Here is a 13102-nt window from a genome sequence, read left to right on the forward strand (position 1 = left end):
GGTGCCAATTTTCTCATCTGACTCAGCAAGACAGCAAATAAGTGCAGTTCCAGAAATATTGAGGTTTTCCTATAACTCATGGACACCGAGCTGAGCTTTACTAAACACTCCTCTCTTCAAAGTCAAATTACCTGAGGATTGATGAAAAGGTCCACTACTTCCCACCACGTTATCCTCCACAATACGTTTGATCTTTTGTTCGTCACTGTCCTCTCCTGAGTCATCTTCAGCCTGCTGCTCCTCCTCATCCTCACTGGAGGACGACTGCAGGTTGGAGGCTGCTTTGGAGTTACTTCCCCTGCGCTTCTTTTCATAAGACCTTCTCGTCTTGGCTCCTTTCCTCTCATGTGAGTTTTTGTCTTCCTCTTTTGTTTCATCTTGTTTCTTCACTCGACTAGACCTCCTCTTTGATGTGGCCACTTTACTCTTTTTCTCCTTCTCCTGGTCAGAGTCAGAGTCAGAGGAGTCTGAGCCATCCTGTTTTTTCTTCTTGGACGTCTTTTTACTTTTGCTTTCAAAATCTGAATCAGAGCTTTCGGGCTTCCTCTTGCGTTTGGACGCTTTGTCTTTGTCTTTAGTAGATGTATTGTTTAGTTTGAATAAACACTTTTTAGCACTTGTGCTTCCCTGTTCCTCATCTGTGCTGTGGCCCGCTGCAGCTTTCTCCAACAGTATGTTAGGAATTTCATCTGAGTCAGAATCCACCATCTTTTTCTCTGAATCCTTGGTCTCCTCCCTATCCTCTTTCTTGTTGTTACTGGATTTCTTTGAAGACTTGACCTTACTCTTACCATCCTTCTCAGATTCTGACTCAGAGGACTCATCCTTATTGTCAGCCTGCTTCCTCAGAGGAGTGGTCTTCAGTCTACTAGAGCGACGGCCTGGTGGAGGACTGTCTGTCCCGTCTGTCCCATCTACAGCATCAGCAGCATCATCATTTTCCTTCTCGTTTTGTTCTTCATGCTTTTTTTGCACATCTCCATCTTTTTCTTTGTTTTTTGACCTGGAGGACCTTGACCCACGCGTCGTCACAACAGGCACAGGAGTCAGTTTGACAATGAGGTTCTTCACCTTGGGCTGGGTGGGCTGAGAGTCTGTTGAGTTTCCATTTGACTTTAGATCAGCATCTGTGACCAAATCAGTGTCAGTCTGTGAGAGCATGGTGGAATCGGCAAGACTCTCCACCATTTGAAAAAGCTCTTCGGGAACAGAGGGAGGCACAGACATAATGTCGTGATCTAGGGACATTTCCCCAGCTGACACTAGCTCATCATCACATACTTCAGTTTTAATTGTCTTTTTGGTTACATCAGTTTCTGTTTGGCTGTCTCTCATTTTAGTCTCAGCTGACACTTGATCATCGTCCTTGTCCTGTTCATTATGCTGGTCCTTGTCATTCTCCTCTGCAACGTCAGCCTCCTCTGCTGCGTCAGCCTCAAAGGCTACATCAGCCTCCTCGGATGCATCAGCCTCCAATGCCATGTCAGCCTCCTCGGCTGCATCAGCCTCCACTGCTATGTCAGCCTCCTCAGCTACGTCATCATCCTCTTCTGCGAAATGCTCCTCTTCAGCATCAACCTCCTCTGCCACTTCAGCCTTCTCAACTGCATCCACAACATTATCCAAATGGTCATTTTCTACAGGGGCGACAACATTAGTGCTCTTTCTTACACTATGTTGCACTTCGTTTCCATTCTGCAACTCCATGTTTCTGAATTCAGGCTCCAAAGCCTCCTCCAATGCACTGTGGGCTTTTTTCAGATCAGCAAGCACGGCCTTGAAGGCTTTCAAATGCCGATACCTGACAGCCCTATCTCCCTGTTCCTCAGCTGTCTGCTGTATGAACTGAATGAATGTATTGTTGAGACCAGTAGTTGTTTCAACAAGCTTTTTTGTTTTCTTTATAAGTTCTTTGGGTACCTGCAGTTTTCTGTATGAGAATGTCATGGTCCCTGAGCCTTCAGTATGTTCTTTCCCATTCACAACTACTTTGTGCTCTTTGACTGCTTTGTTCTTGTGTTTCTTGCTCTCACGTTCCTCGCTTTTGTCCGGTTTTCGTTGCTTGAGTTGCAGTTCTTGTTTTTCCATGATGCGGTGGCATTTGGAGACCAGATCCTGGAGAGGCTCTGATCTGCAGACATAGCAGTGCCACTTTGAGTTCTCATCAGTAATGACTGAAAGCTCCTTCCTGCCCAGGTTGCGCAGAATACACTTTTTGCAGAAGGCATTGTTGCAGTAGTCACAGCAGATGAGTTTGCCACCTTCAGCGCACCACCTGGGGAGGACACATTATATTTAATGCTACTCTCAAGGAGCATTCAAATCATAAGACACCTGTGTCATACACTTTGAACAAAACAGCAAAAACAAGCTTTCGTGTGAATTTCATGTTACACAAAAATCATCATGGACTCAATGCAATGTCATGTGTATCCTCAGCCAAACCTACATTATTAGACTCCACGTCTTATTACAGTGGAAACCGCTTAGTGATCATGGTTATAGTGATCAGCAGCTTATATGAATCAATGAGCTCGTGTCAGAATCTTTCCTTCGCAAATATAACAATAATAATTAACTTTTAATAATCAAGTTGCCCCCTGTCAAGTGTTATTTTATCATACATGATGACATATGGAAACAAATGCAACAAAACTGTTCCTCAGGCAATCTTTTGTTGTCTACTCAAACAACAACAAACAGTTATGGCTGCACACAGGGAAAGCACCTGCGTGTGAAGCCGCCCTCATCAAGTGAATTGATAAAGCAGCTGCACTGTATTTTGAAACAATCAATAAATTTCAGCAAATAGCGTAGCTGTCAGTTTCATTGTTCTATATTCATGTAATAAATATAGAAACGTCAATTAGATGCTAACCTGCATGAGAAATAAAAAGAAGTCGGTTATAATAATTACAGTAATCGATTAGACCTGGACAGACGTGATCACTGTCAGTGGTTTCCACCGTACTTTTATTGTGCATCTTCTCATGACTTTGGCTTAACAAATAAATCACAATTTTTTGCTGGTCTTGTGTAAAATGCTTTACCTGCACTGCTCATCCATGCCATCAGAGTCTCTGTTGATGTCATCACTTGTGTAATACTTGTAGCATGACTTTAAAAAAAAAAAAAAAAAAAAGGAAATCATGTGATCATACATACAGAATGGAAAGACCGAAAAATATGAGTGTGGACTTCCTATAATGGCTCTGACAATATGTGAAATGTAGGTTTGCAATTTCTTACCTTGCAAATAAGTACTTTGAGCGCAGGATGCTCGTACACAGAGTTGCGCTGAAACTGGTTTACTTGTTTTCCACAGGCAGTGCAGTTCACTTTCTTCTGCAGGGTGTCATCTGTGATACAGAGGAAAATAATCAATAATTTTCACTTTGACTTTTGTCTCACTCACTAAATGATTTATTACTTTCATGCTATTCACTTTAATTATATTAAAACTCTAGGCATGTTCTCTTGTGAACATCAACATACCAAAAATATAAAGTTTGCAAATAATGAAATTTAAGTAACCTGTATGTTTCTGTTTAAAATCCACTCTGAGCTTCATGGCACCTTTATTTTCATTCCCAGCTGGCCTCATCACTAAAGTACCTGGTCAGAGGCAAAAACAAATAAGTCTCAAATCAGCATCCTATTCAGTATCAACAACCTCTTGATCAAGACCAACAAGTACCTCCATACCTTTAGATGCGCTGCTTGTGTTATTGTCTGAAGGGTTGTCAGAGGTGGCACCTTCATTTTCACTCTCACCTGAGGTGTCAGATTCATTCAGTCCAGTGTGCTTAGCTACAGTGGCGGACTTCCTAAAATGAGATGGCACATAGGTTTGATATTTCAAGCTGTGTCTGTAGGAACTCTTTTGAGAGCATGCAACTGCAAACAAAACAGTCACGTATAAGAAGACTGCTTCTCACCTCTTGTTGCGAGAAGAGGAGGGCTTCATAGTTTCTGTTGAGCTACCAGGCTGACAGGGATATAAGACTGATTTAATACACTTAGAACTAAAAACAAAAACAGTAAATTTGTGCCTTTAATCATTAGTTTATGTTTTCAGTATCATAAACATAACAGTCTAAACATGTCATTTGGCTCCCTACGAAGCTGCGTACTTACCTCCTCTGCTTTTTCTGACATTTGGTCAAGGTGTGATTCAGAAGAAGCCAGACTCATTTTACCTGGAGAGAGATTTGTTTACCGATGAACATAGTGGTAAATAAAGATGTTGTACAATGTTGTGCATGAATCACAGAGATTTGAGTTTGTAAATACATATTGATATGCCTTTTTATTTTTACAGCTAACATAGAAGACCAAAAACAAGCATGCTGTGTTTTTACTATCCAGATACCAATAACTACTTGTTACAATTTCACTGTCTGTATTTTCTTAGTTTGTGTTTACATTTTCACTGCTTGTGTATTTTATTAGTCTGGAGATGGGCTGCCTGGCACAAGACTTAAGGCTAAAAGCAAATAAAAGCAATAATAAAAGCAACCATTGAAATATAATGGGCCAGGAAAATAAAACAGCAAATAAACAGCTGTTGCTTAAATTATTACCAAAAGTCCACAAATTTTAACTTTTCACTCACATTTCTAAAATTTGTGTGTTTTACTTAAACAATGCAACTGCATAACAAAACACAGCTATGTCAAATTTTGTGATATTAAACGATAAGTTACACAGAAAAGTAGCCCTCAGGGCGTGATTCCCAGTGGGCGTGTGTTTTTCCAGACCGTTGCAAAGTCAAAGGTTGCAGGCGATGTTTGGGTTGTTGTTAGTCTATTGAAAAAAAAACATTCAACTTCAAACTGTTACGGTTCATATACAACTAAAATAAACGATCGTACGATTGTAGCATTTGTGTAAATATACATTCACATAATTAAAAATGTGCGTTACCTACATTTATCCATGCATGCATTTGGAGCATGTCACTCATCAGAAGAGGCACCGCTGTTTATTGTGCCGTTTTGCGTCATCATAATGTGCTGATTAGATCGCTGTGAGCTGTGTTGAGCTATCATTCAATACTTCTAGCAGCAACCAGGCCTAAAATTTATCCAAAATCCGGTGTCAGTCGAGGAAAAACAGCCCACTCGCGCTCCTCCGTTTGTAGCTCAGTGCTGCTTCTTTATCCCTGCCGCTGCTTCCGATGTTTTGACAACACAGAACTCCGGACTATCAGGGATGCCAAGTTTAGGCTGGCTAACGGTAGCAGGTTTAGCGGTCGCCGTTAATACTCAACTACTTCTTTTCACTGCCCCACGTTGCCCTGGCAACATTGCAATCTCGGCGGTGCATAGAGGTCCAATGCATGGGCATGCACCGAAAAATGCACGCGCAGGCCTTCCCTCCTGACGATGCCATGGCACAAACCAGAGCGCTAACTGCAGCCTGGTACTACCTAGCAACATCCGAAGTAGTAATGTAACGCTTAGCTGGATAACATACGAACCAACTGACGCGTTTTTACAAAAGGCGCGTTTTTACATTTTAATCACTTTAAGAAACATTATGTAGTGCGCATAAGCGCGCCTGAATCTCCGTGTGTGCGAATTTAAACATTGCCGGCTGTGCTACAACTCAGCTAGCCTAGCTTGCTAGCTAGCAATAGGCACTTACAGTATGGCGCGGCTCGCCGCTAGCGAAGGTAGCACAGTAATCAATGCACAATTGACTAGTCTAAACAAACAAGCTAAACAGTGTTCCTACCTGCTTTTAACCGTCGTCATTCCTTGACAGACAGACAGCCGTTTAGTTGTAGGTACAAGTGACCCAGTTCAATCCAATTTGCAGGTTTTCGATGGTACAGAAGCAAGAATAGCCACAGAATACAGAAACAACTCCGGTCAGGGGAGACAAAGCAAGGGGACCATCTTGCCGGATGGCTGTGGACGCAGCAAAATGGCGCATCTAGCCTAAATCCTGTGTGCTTTCCTATTGGCTGCCCGCCTCAGACCTTCTCCCGCTCTGAGTGGCCCAGGCTCACCGATGCTTATTGATTCGTTTAGCCGGGGAGGGAATGACTTTCTCGGGGAAGTGAAATGCTGCTGGATATATTTCCAATTCATTCATTTGTTGATACCGTGAGAGGCGCGCTGTTTTGTTTCTGTGATCCAACCTCTGAAACACTATCACAATACATATTTTCTATGCTTCTTAGCCTACAGTTAGGTAGCTTCAGTTCAGTTTCTCAATACATGTCGCAATATTACAAGATGGATTAAAAAATAAATAAAAATACAAGTAATAAACCAAGGAGGACGTATTCAAATAATTGTAGTACTAACTTAAAATGTAAATAAAAAAATAAATAATAATAATAATAAGCACAAGGCTTTAAGTAAAATAGGCATACTAATAACAAATAGTAAAAATTAAAGTCCTCATTATGTAGAAAGATGTCCCTAACACAAAATATGATTAACATATCCATTATGTTGTATTATTATTGATAAAAATAAGAGTTTACTACTACCTGCCAATGTAAACAGTTAAAAAGTTTTATGTTCATGTCAGTGCACCAGTAACTATAACCTAATAATATAATATGGCCTACCTTATTCTGACACGCATCATTCAGCATAAATAGTACTTTTACTTATATTTTAATTCTCTGTACTTTCACTTACGTATTATCTTGAATGCATGTATTTTAATTGTGAATGGTAAGCAGCTACTCACTGTTGATTGAGCTCCTTCTAACCTCTTTTCACACAGTAGTGTGGGCCAGTGATTCCCAACATAGTGATTGGGCTCCCTCCACAGGGGCACTAGCACATTTGGCACGTCCTGAGATGATTACTAGGGTAAGAACATGGCATCGACATAAAGGATAACAAATATAGTATTTTTAGACATTGATACATCCTGTAATTTCATGCTGTAAACACTACTGGAATATTAATTTTGAGAGCATTAACGGGAAATTAATCTGGATTTACTATAACAAACACTGTCAACAGTAAGGGTAGTGAAGTGTATTTTAAATTTATACATTTAATCTATTTAACAATCCACTTTTTACAAAAAAAATAGAGAGATAATCTTTCTGAATCCTATGTTTTGTAATAGTGACACAGAAATAAACATTTATTTTATAGATGCATTTATCTAAAATCTGTCTGGATCAATGTTGAGCATGTTATGTGTAACTAAGATTAATTTAAAGACAAAGGAGGACATGTCTTTATTTTAAATTCTCTCATTTTATACGGTAAGCTTTAAATGCAAATGCAAATGAAGCTGTACTTTGGAACACCAAAAGGACAGACAATTCAGAAAGCCATCAGGACTGTGGTCAATCACTGAGCTTCTTTAACTTCAGTATGGGAGGTGGAACCTTTGTAGATATGCGAGTCAAGTGTGCTATCTTGTTGCTCTGTTTGTTAAGAAAATCAATAAAAGTTCAAGTAAAAAAAAGTATGGGTGGTGGGAGGTGGACTGTTATTAGTTGTATTAAACTATGCTTTTGTTTCCTTATATGGTGATTGAATAATATATGTTGTTATCATTTTAACTCTTTGTGCCTACAACAGTGATTTTATTGAAACCATTTGAGATGTTTGAAGTGGAAATCTCTCTTATAGTGGAATGGCTAATAATATCTAAAACATGACAAGGCGTCCCAACCAAACACTGCCTTTTCATAAAAGTCACAAGCCACGATAAGCTTATAGTTGTATGAAAAATCGTATCCGGAAGTTTCACATTACAACTTTCTAATTTGCACAAAAGTAAAGGATGATTATTTGGGGCATCTCTGCCTGTCCTGTGACTCCGGTACCTCTTTGAATAAACCGCACTGATCTGAACACTGTGAAAAGTTACAAATATCACCTGAAGATGGGGCTCTTCTTCAAAGGTTGTCGGTGTGAAATGTGAAGATGTGAACGTGTTAAGAGCGTGCAAGGATAAGAACTCAACTAAACTTATAAGTGACAGATGAGCTGGTGTTTTACCTTCCTAGTCATGATGATAGCCGTGATCTACACAGTATCACTGCACTGTAAAGATGAGCTGCTTTTTTATTAATCTGTATCTTTTGTTTTCTTTTTAACAGTATAATTACAGAGGATTAAAAACAGTAAAGAAATGACAAGGAACGTGTATATATAATCATGAACAAAGCCTACAGGGAGAAACAAGTCTACATCATATTTAGTTTATGCCTTTATTTCTTTACTAACCGTTTGCCCAGCCTTTTGCAAAATCCTCACCCTTCATCTTTAACCTTTATGTCGGATTCTCCATCACGATATCTATAATGGTCAGCCATTGTTTCTAATCTGATGCATCAGTCTTCAGACAGTTCTTTATGATAGCCCTCAGTCAGGCAGCGAGGATAATCTTTACCAAGTGTTGGTCTCCTACATGTACAGTTTCTTCCACGTGACCCAGGTATAAAATAAGACAAGATCGGGGGATTTTGTAACCAATACCTCACCTAGGACAGAATGTATACCATCCCAAAGAGGTTGTATTTTCATTCAGCTCCAAAAGCTGTGTGGTTTGGCTCCAAGTGTTCACACAGCCTCCAGTATAGCTGTTGAATATTCATTTAAACTAACAAATCTGATTCTTCCAAATGATTCATCTCCCTCTCTGTGGTTGTGTTGTGGTCTGGTGTATTTTCCGTATATCATACTACATCTTTTCTGGGTTCTCTTTAGTGAGTTCTCTCGCCCATTTATTCTTCATCCCGGATAAATAGGGAGGGTTGAGTCAGGTGGGACATCCAGCACAAAACCTATGCTAAATTAGATATACTGATCATAAATCAGATTTCCATGCAGAATCAGTTAAGGCCCGGGTTACCAACGACCATCACTGGTACTGTTGGTCAACAGGGTGCCGGTGGAAACTAGCCTACTTTTGGGTGAAGGAGAAGGAGAGGGGGACGGCATGTTTTGAGGCATAGGGAGAGGAGGAAGGGTAGGAAGATGGAGGTGAGAGTCAGAACTTTAAATGTTGGCACCATGACTAGTAAAGTGGGAGAGCTGACTGATATGGAGAGAAGTAAGGTAGAGACCAGCGGAAAGGGGAGTAAGGCCAGGAGCATCGGAGGTGGGTTCAAACTTATCTACCATAGTGTGGATGTGAGGAGAAATGGGTTAGGGGCAATCCTGAAAGAAAATTATGTCAACAGTGTGTTGGAAGTAAAGAGGGAGTAGGAAAGAGTGACAAGTATGAAGCTGGAAGTTGAAGGAGTAAAGATGAATGTTGTCATCATATATATCCCGTATGTCGGGTGTGAGATGGAAGAGAAAGAATAATTCTGGAGTGATAATGATGACGTGGAGAGTGTTTACAGGGAGGAGGTAGTGGTGATGCATTTCCAAGTTGTGATCCAGGATGACTGGAGCTTTCCTCCTCCAGTATCATATCATTCAAGGCATGACTGCTTATACTGTTTAAGGTATCAGCGATCCATCCTTGTCATTCAAGTAAAACTGTCCAGTCAACCAGTAAAGCTGTTTCACAATGGAGCACTACAGTGGAAAACCGGGGAGAGAGATGGGGCCAGCGCAAGAAAAGGACGAAACATGAGAGAGGAGAGGGGGGGCTGCAAGGCGAATGGGTAGGCAATGTTTGCTTCTGCTTCCCCAGCAGTGAAAGAGATGTGCAGAACATGAAAGCAGTGAGCACTGATTATCTGCATGCTGCATCGCCATGGACTGCCGTGCGCACTCAAAGAGGGAAACACACAAAGGTGCCCAGCCCGTTCTGCTGAACCTGTTGTGCGTGAGAAGCAGAGCAGACAAGATTGTTAAAGGAATTGTAGGACTAAAGGAAGTGGAGAAGAAGTGGTGCCAAGAAAACACATCAGCTCTTAGCTGAGAGTAGAAATTCCGGTATTTAATCAGACCCAAAACTGTTCATGTTGGGTTGGGCCTCATTTTTTGGGCCCGTCAAGCTCCACACTGAAGCACAAGACATTGAAACATGATCAATTATTTATTGGGCGTACAGATTCTCCAACAGCAGGAAATGCAATAAAAATAACACATCAATTGCTGTAATTTGCCATCATAATCTTTTTTAAAGCACCAGTAAACAAATAGGATTATTGCCGCTTTCAAAATGAAACAGACAAAGAGCAACAAGAATGACAGAATAAATGTGTAATATAATTTATTAAAAAAATATCCATGGGTTTGATGGATGTAAATTTCACATACATTATGATACAAAATCAGTTTGCTATCACCACATTAAAAATTGCATTATCTCCACAAAACCCTCAACCTGCATACAATATGTATGGTTTATTTCAATATAACAGAAAGGGTTCTGACTTATGTAAACAAATAAAAAGATGACCTGCTCAGATTAGAAAATGGCAGTTAGCATAAGAGCTGGCTCGCATGCATGCCCCTATGCTTCCGACCTAAAGCAAAAAGTTGCGAAAATAATACTGCATACCCTTCTATTTTTGTTCCCTCCACAAATCCATTATAGTGTATTTGAACCAGCAAAGGCTGTTTAAAATCAGTTTCACACATAGTGGGAAATCAGTAATGTAAAAGGTTCAACTCAACTATTGTGATATTCATCACAAAATACTTAGTGTATCTAATACATTAACACATTTCAGGAGATTTAAAAGTAGTTCCAATCATGTCCACAATTCTATTTTCAACATCTTCAGACTAACGTAGCATTTCATGATGCCGCATTTCATTTTTACCTCTTCAAGTTTCTCCCTGAGTGCCTCTGTCTCAGCTACACATTTCTCGTCTTCTTCCGTCAGAACATCTCCAGTCTCTGTGCGCAGCTTGTCGTCCTTCAGGGTTTTGCAAATCTTTTTGCGTCCTTCTTCATTTGCGTCGTCATCACCTTCCTCTCCGCTCTGTGGAAATGAACATTAAGTTCAGCCCTCTGATCTTCAACCCTTAGAAAAAAAATTCACTTCCTATGATCAGTCGCCAAGCAACCATATGATTAATTTGTGCCCTCAATAATCCTCACAACACACTCCAGGGGTAAGTTCAAATAACATTTTATGTGTCATGCATGACTTGACTAGTAAACGTTATGTAGGTCCATCTCATCCACCTGGCAAATCCTGCCACAGAAAATAAGACACCTTGAGACAGTTCAAGATGACTACCAAGTGCTCTGCATTTTAAAATACCTTCTCATTGCTGGATGAGGAATCCTGAACTTTGATCTTTTGTTGCGTCTTCCTCAGACTGTAACTTTTCTTGCTCTCATCGTCCTTCTTCTTCGATGATCTACGGACACAAAACAGAATCCCTCTAAACAAGAGCAGCAAGAAATCAACCCAGATCCAGTCTCAGTAGTAAATTCCTATGAATTGGCTGAAGTTCTCTCTTCTCAACAGAGTTGGGCAATATTTAAGTTACCCTACTGCAGATATTGCTGTGAGAAACACTATATACGAAATTATCATCCAAAAGAAAAAGATGAGCACATTGAAATTCATATTAGTGGGCTGGAGACACATATGTTACGCATAAGCAGGCCTGCCAACTCTGGACAAATTTTTTGAATACCACTTCAGATGCATCAGGTGTGATAAATATATGATTGTACATACTATAGTTTGTATACATATCCACTAAAGTTCATCATTTGCATACATGCACCAGAATGCAGAATGTGCACATGAAAATTCTTGAGACCAGTAAATGATTGTTTACAAAAAATGTCTTCAGATGCAAACAATGTTCATTTGTCATTTATGCCTATGTTTGTCCATTTGTCTTTTGCCTGCTGAAACACAGCTTACCAAGGAACACAATTTCACTAATGCTACACACTAAACTTCCACTACTGCTGCTGCTCTTATTGTATAGTTTCTATCGCAGTGTTTCTCAAATGGTGTGCCGCGGTGCCAATTCAGGTGTGCAGTGGGATTTTGTGATAGCCACACATTGTTATTGCAACATTCAACTGCTCCTACACAAAGAGTTATGAATGAATTTTAATTGACTGTATCGGTATTTTGTGCACACCCATTTCCTAGTTAAGATGCAAACTCTAGCTTAAAAAATATAAGTTAATTTAATTTAAAAAAAAAACTTCACAGGGAACCTATTTGTCACAGTTCGTGCATGGGATTATGAGTGTGTGACACATCAAAATTCTGATTGGCAGCCAGTGCGAGGGATGATAATATTTAAAAGGAGAAAGCTGTGAGTGGGACAATGGATCGCTTTATTGTACAGAGCAAATTACAACAAAGCACCAGCGAAGGCGACTTACCACTGAAAGAAAGGGGGAAAACTGTCAGTAAACAGTATCAAGAAAGCTACTTGTCTAATTTTTTCTTATTTGTATTGTCTTATGTCATACGGTGTCCCAATTCTCCATCAGGTTAAGAGCTAACCTGACGGAGAATTGGGACACCACTTCCCCTCGTGAACGTGCAAAACCAGGGGGAAGGGTCAAGACAAGGGCTAAGGGGAAGAAATGGAATTGGTCCTAGGTCTGTAAGGGTTTAGGGCTTGAGTCAACGAGTCGGTAAGGGATCCATTTGGGATTGGGGGAATATCATGTTGAACGATAATCTCGTCGCATCACCCAAGCCTATTTCTCACCTGGTCTGCCGAAACTTCTCCTTGGTCTCTGGTTCACTAGGCTCCTCGCTTATCCCCGACTCTGCCCTGGACTCTGACATGTCGAAGTCTGAGTCTGAAAAGTCATTGCTGCCCACTGAAAGACAGCAAATAAAAGCCAAAGAAAAAAAGTCACTTGCTGGTATTAGAGTTCAGAATATTTGCATCCATATTCTTAGACATGATACACTGGGCAAATTAAAAATTCAGAAAGAACCTTTCTTCCTCTTGGCTCCCTTATTCTCCTTCTCTTCACTGGCAGCATTCTCCACCTCTGAGAAGTGAACCCTTTTCTTTGCAATCCTCCAGGAGAAAAGTAAGTAAGACACACAGACAAAGGCACAGACGAAATTGGAAGGAGGTCCACATTAATCACATAATAAAAAAAGTGCTACAGAGCTATCTTAACGATAAACACACACACACACACACACACACACACACACACACACACACACACACACACACACACACACACACACACACACACA

General features: G+C 40.4%; 2 protein-coding genes across 3 annotated transcripts in view; both read right to left on the minus strand.

The window, feature by feature from the left end:
• The window catches only part of atrx (ATRX chromatin remodeler), a 45514-nt gene extending 39575 nt beyond the window's left edge, over positions 1-5939 (minus strand). For both annotated transcript variants that reach the window (XM_050042345.1, XM_050042343.1), the window contains exons 1-8: positions 5740-5939; positions 4138-4199; positions 3939-3988; positions 3706-3827; positions 3535-3615; positions 3250-3359; positions 3051-3118; positions 132-2275 (exon numbers count right to left, since the gene is read on the minus strand). In XM_050042345.1, the coding sequence (XP_049898302.1) occupies positions 132-2275; positions 3051-3118; positions 3250-3359; positions 3535-3615; positions 3706-3827; positions 3939-3988; positions 4138-4194 (2632 nt within the window). In that variant the 5' untranslated portion in view covers positions 4195-4199; positions 5740-5939. The remainder of the gene's footprint in view (positions 1-131; positions 2276-3050; positions 3119-3249; positions 3360-3534; positions 3616-3705; positions 3828-3938; positions 3989-4137; positions 4200-5739) is intronic.
• A 4031-nt stretch (positions 5940-9970) lies between these two features.
• Positions 9971-13102, minus strand: part of LOC126388945 (transcriptional regulator ATRX-like) — a 14176-nt gene continuing 11044 nt past the window's right edge. Inside the window, exons 9-12 of the mRNA XM_050042346.1 lie at positions 12829-12914; positions 12594-12708; positions 11165-11264; positions 9971-10879 (exon numbers count right to left, since the gene is read on the minus strand). Coding sequence (XP_049898303.1) covers positions 10646-10879; positions 11165-11264; positions 12594-12708; positions 12829-12914 — 535 coding nt within the window. The 3' untranslated portion in view covers positions 9971-10645. The remainder of the gene's footprint in view (positions 10880-11164; positions 11265-12593; positions 12709-12828; positions 12915-13102) is intronic.

The sequence above is a fragment of the Epinephelus moara genome, chromosome 4 (assembly GCF_006386435.1).
Source record: "Epinephelus moara isolate mb chromosome 4, YSFRI_EMoa_1.0, whole genome shotgun sequence".
Lineage (NCBI taxonomy): Eukaryota > Metazoa > Chordata > Actinopteri > Perciformes > Serranidae > Epinephelus > Epinephelus moara.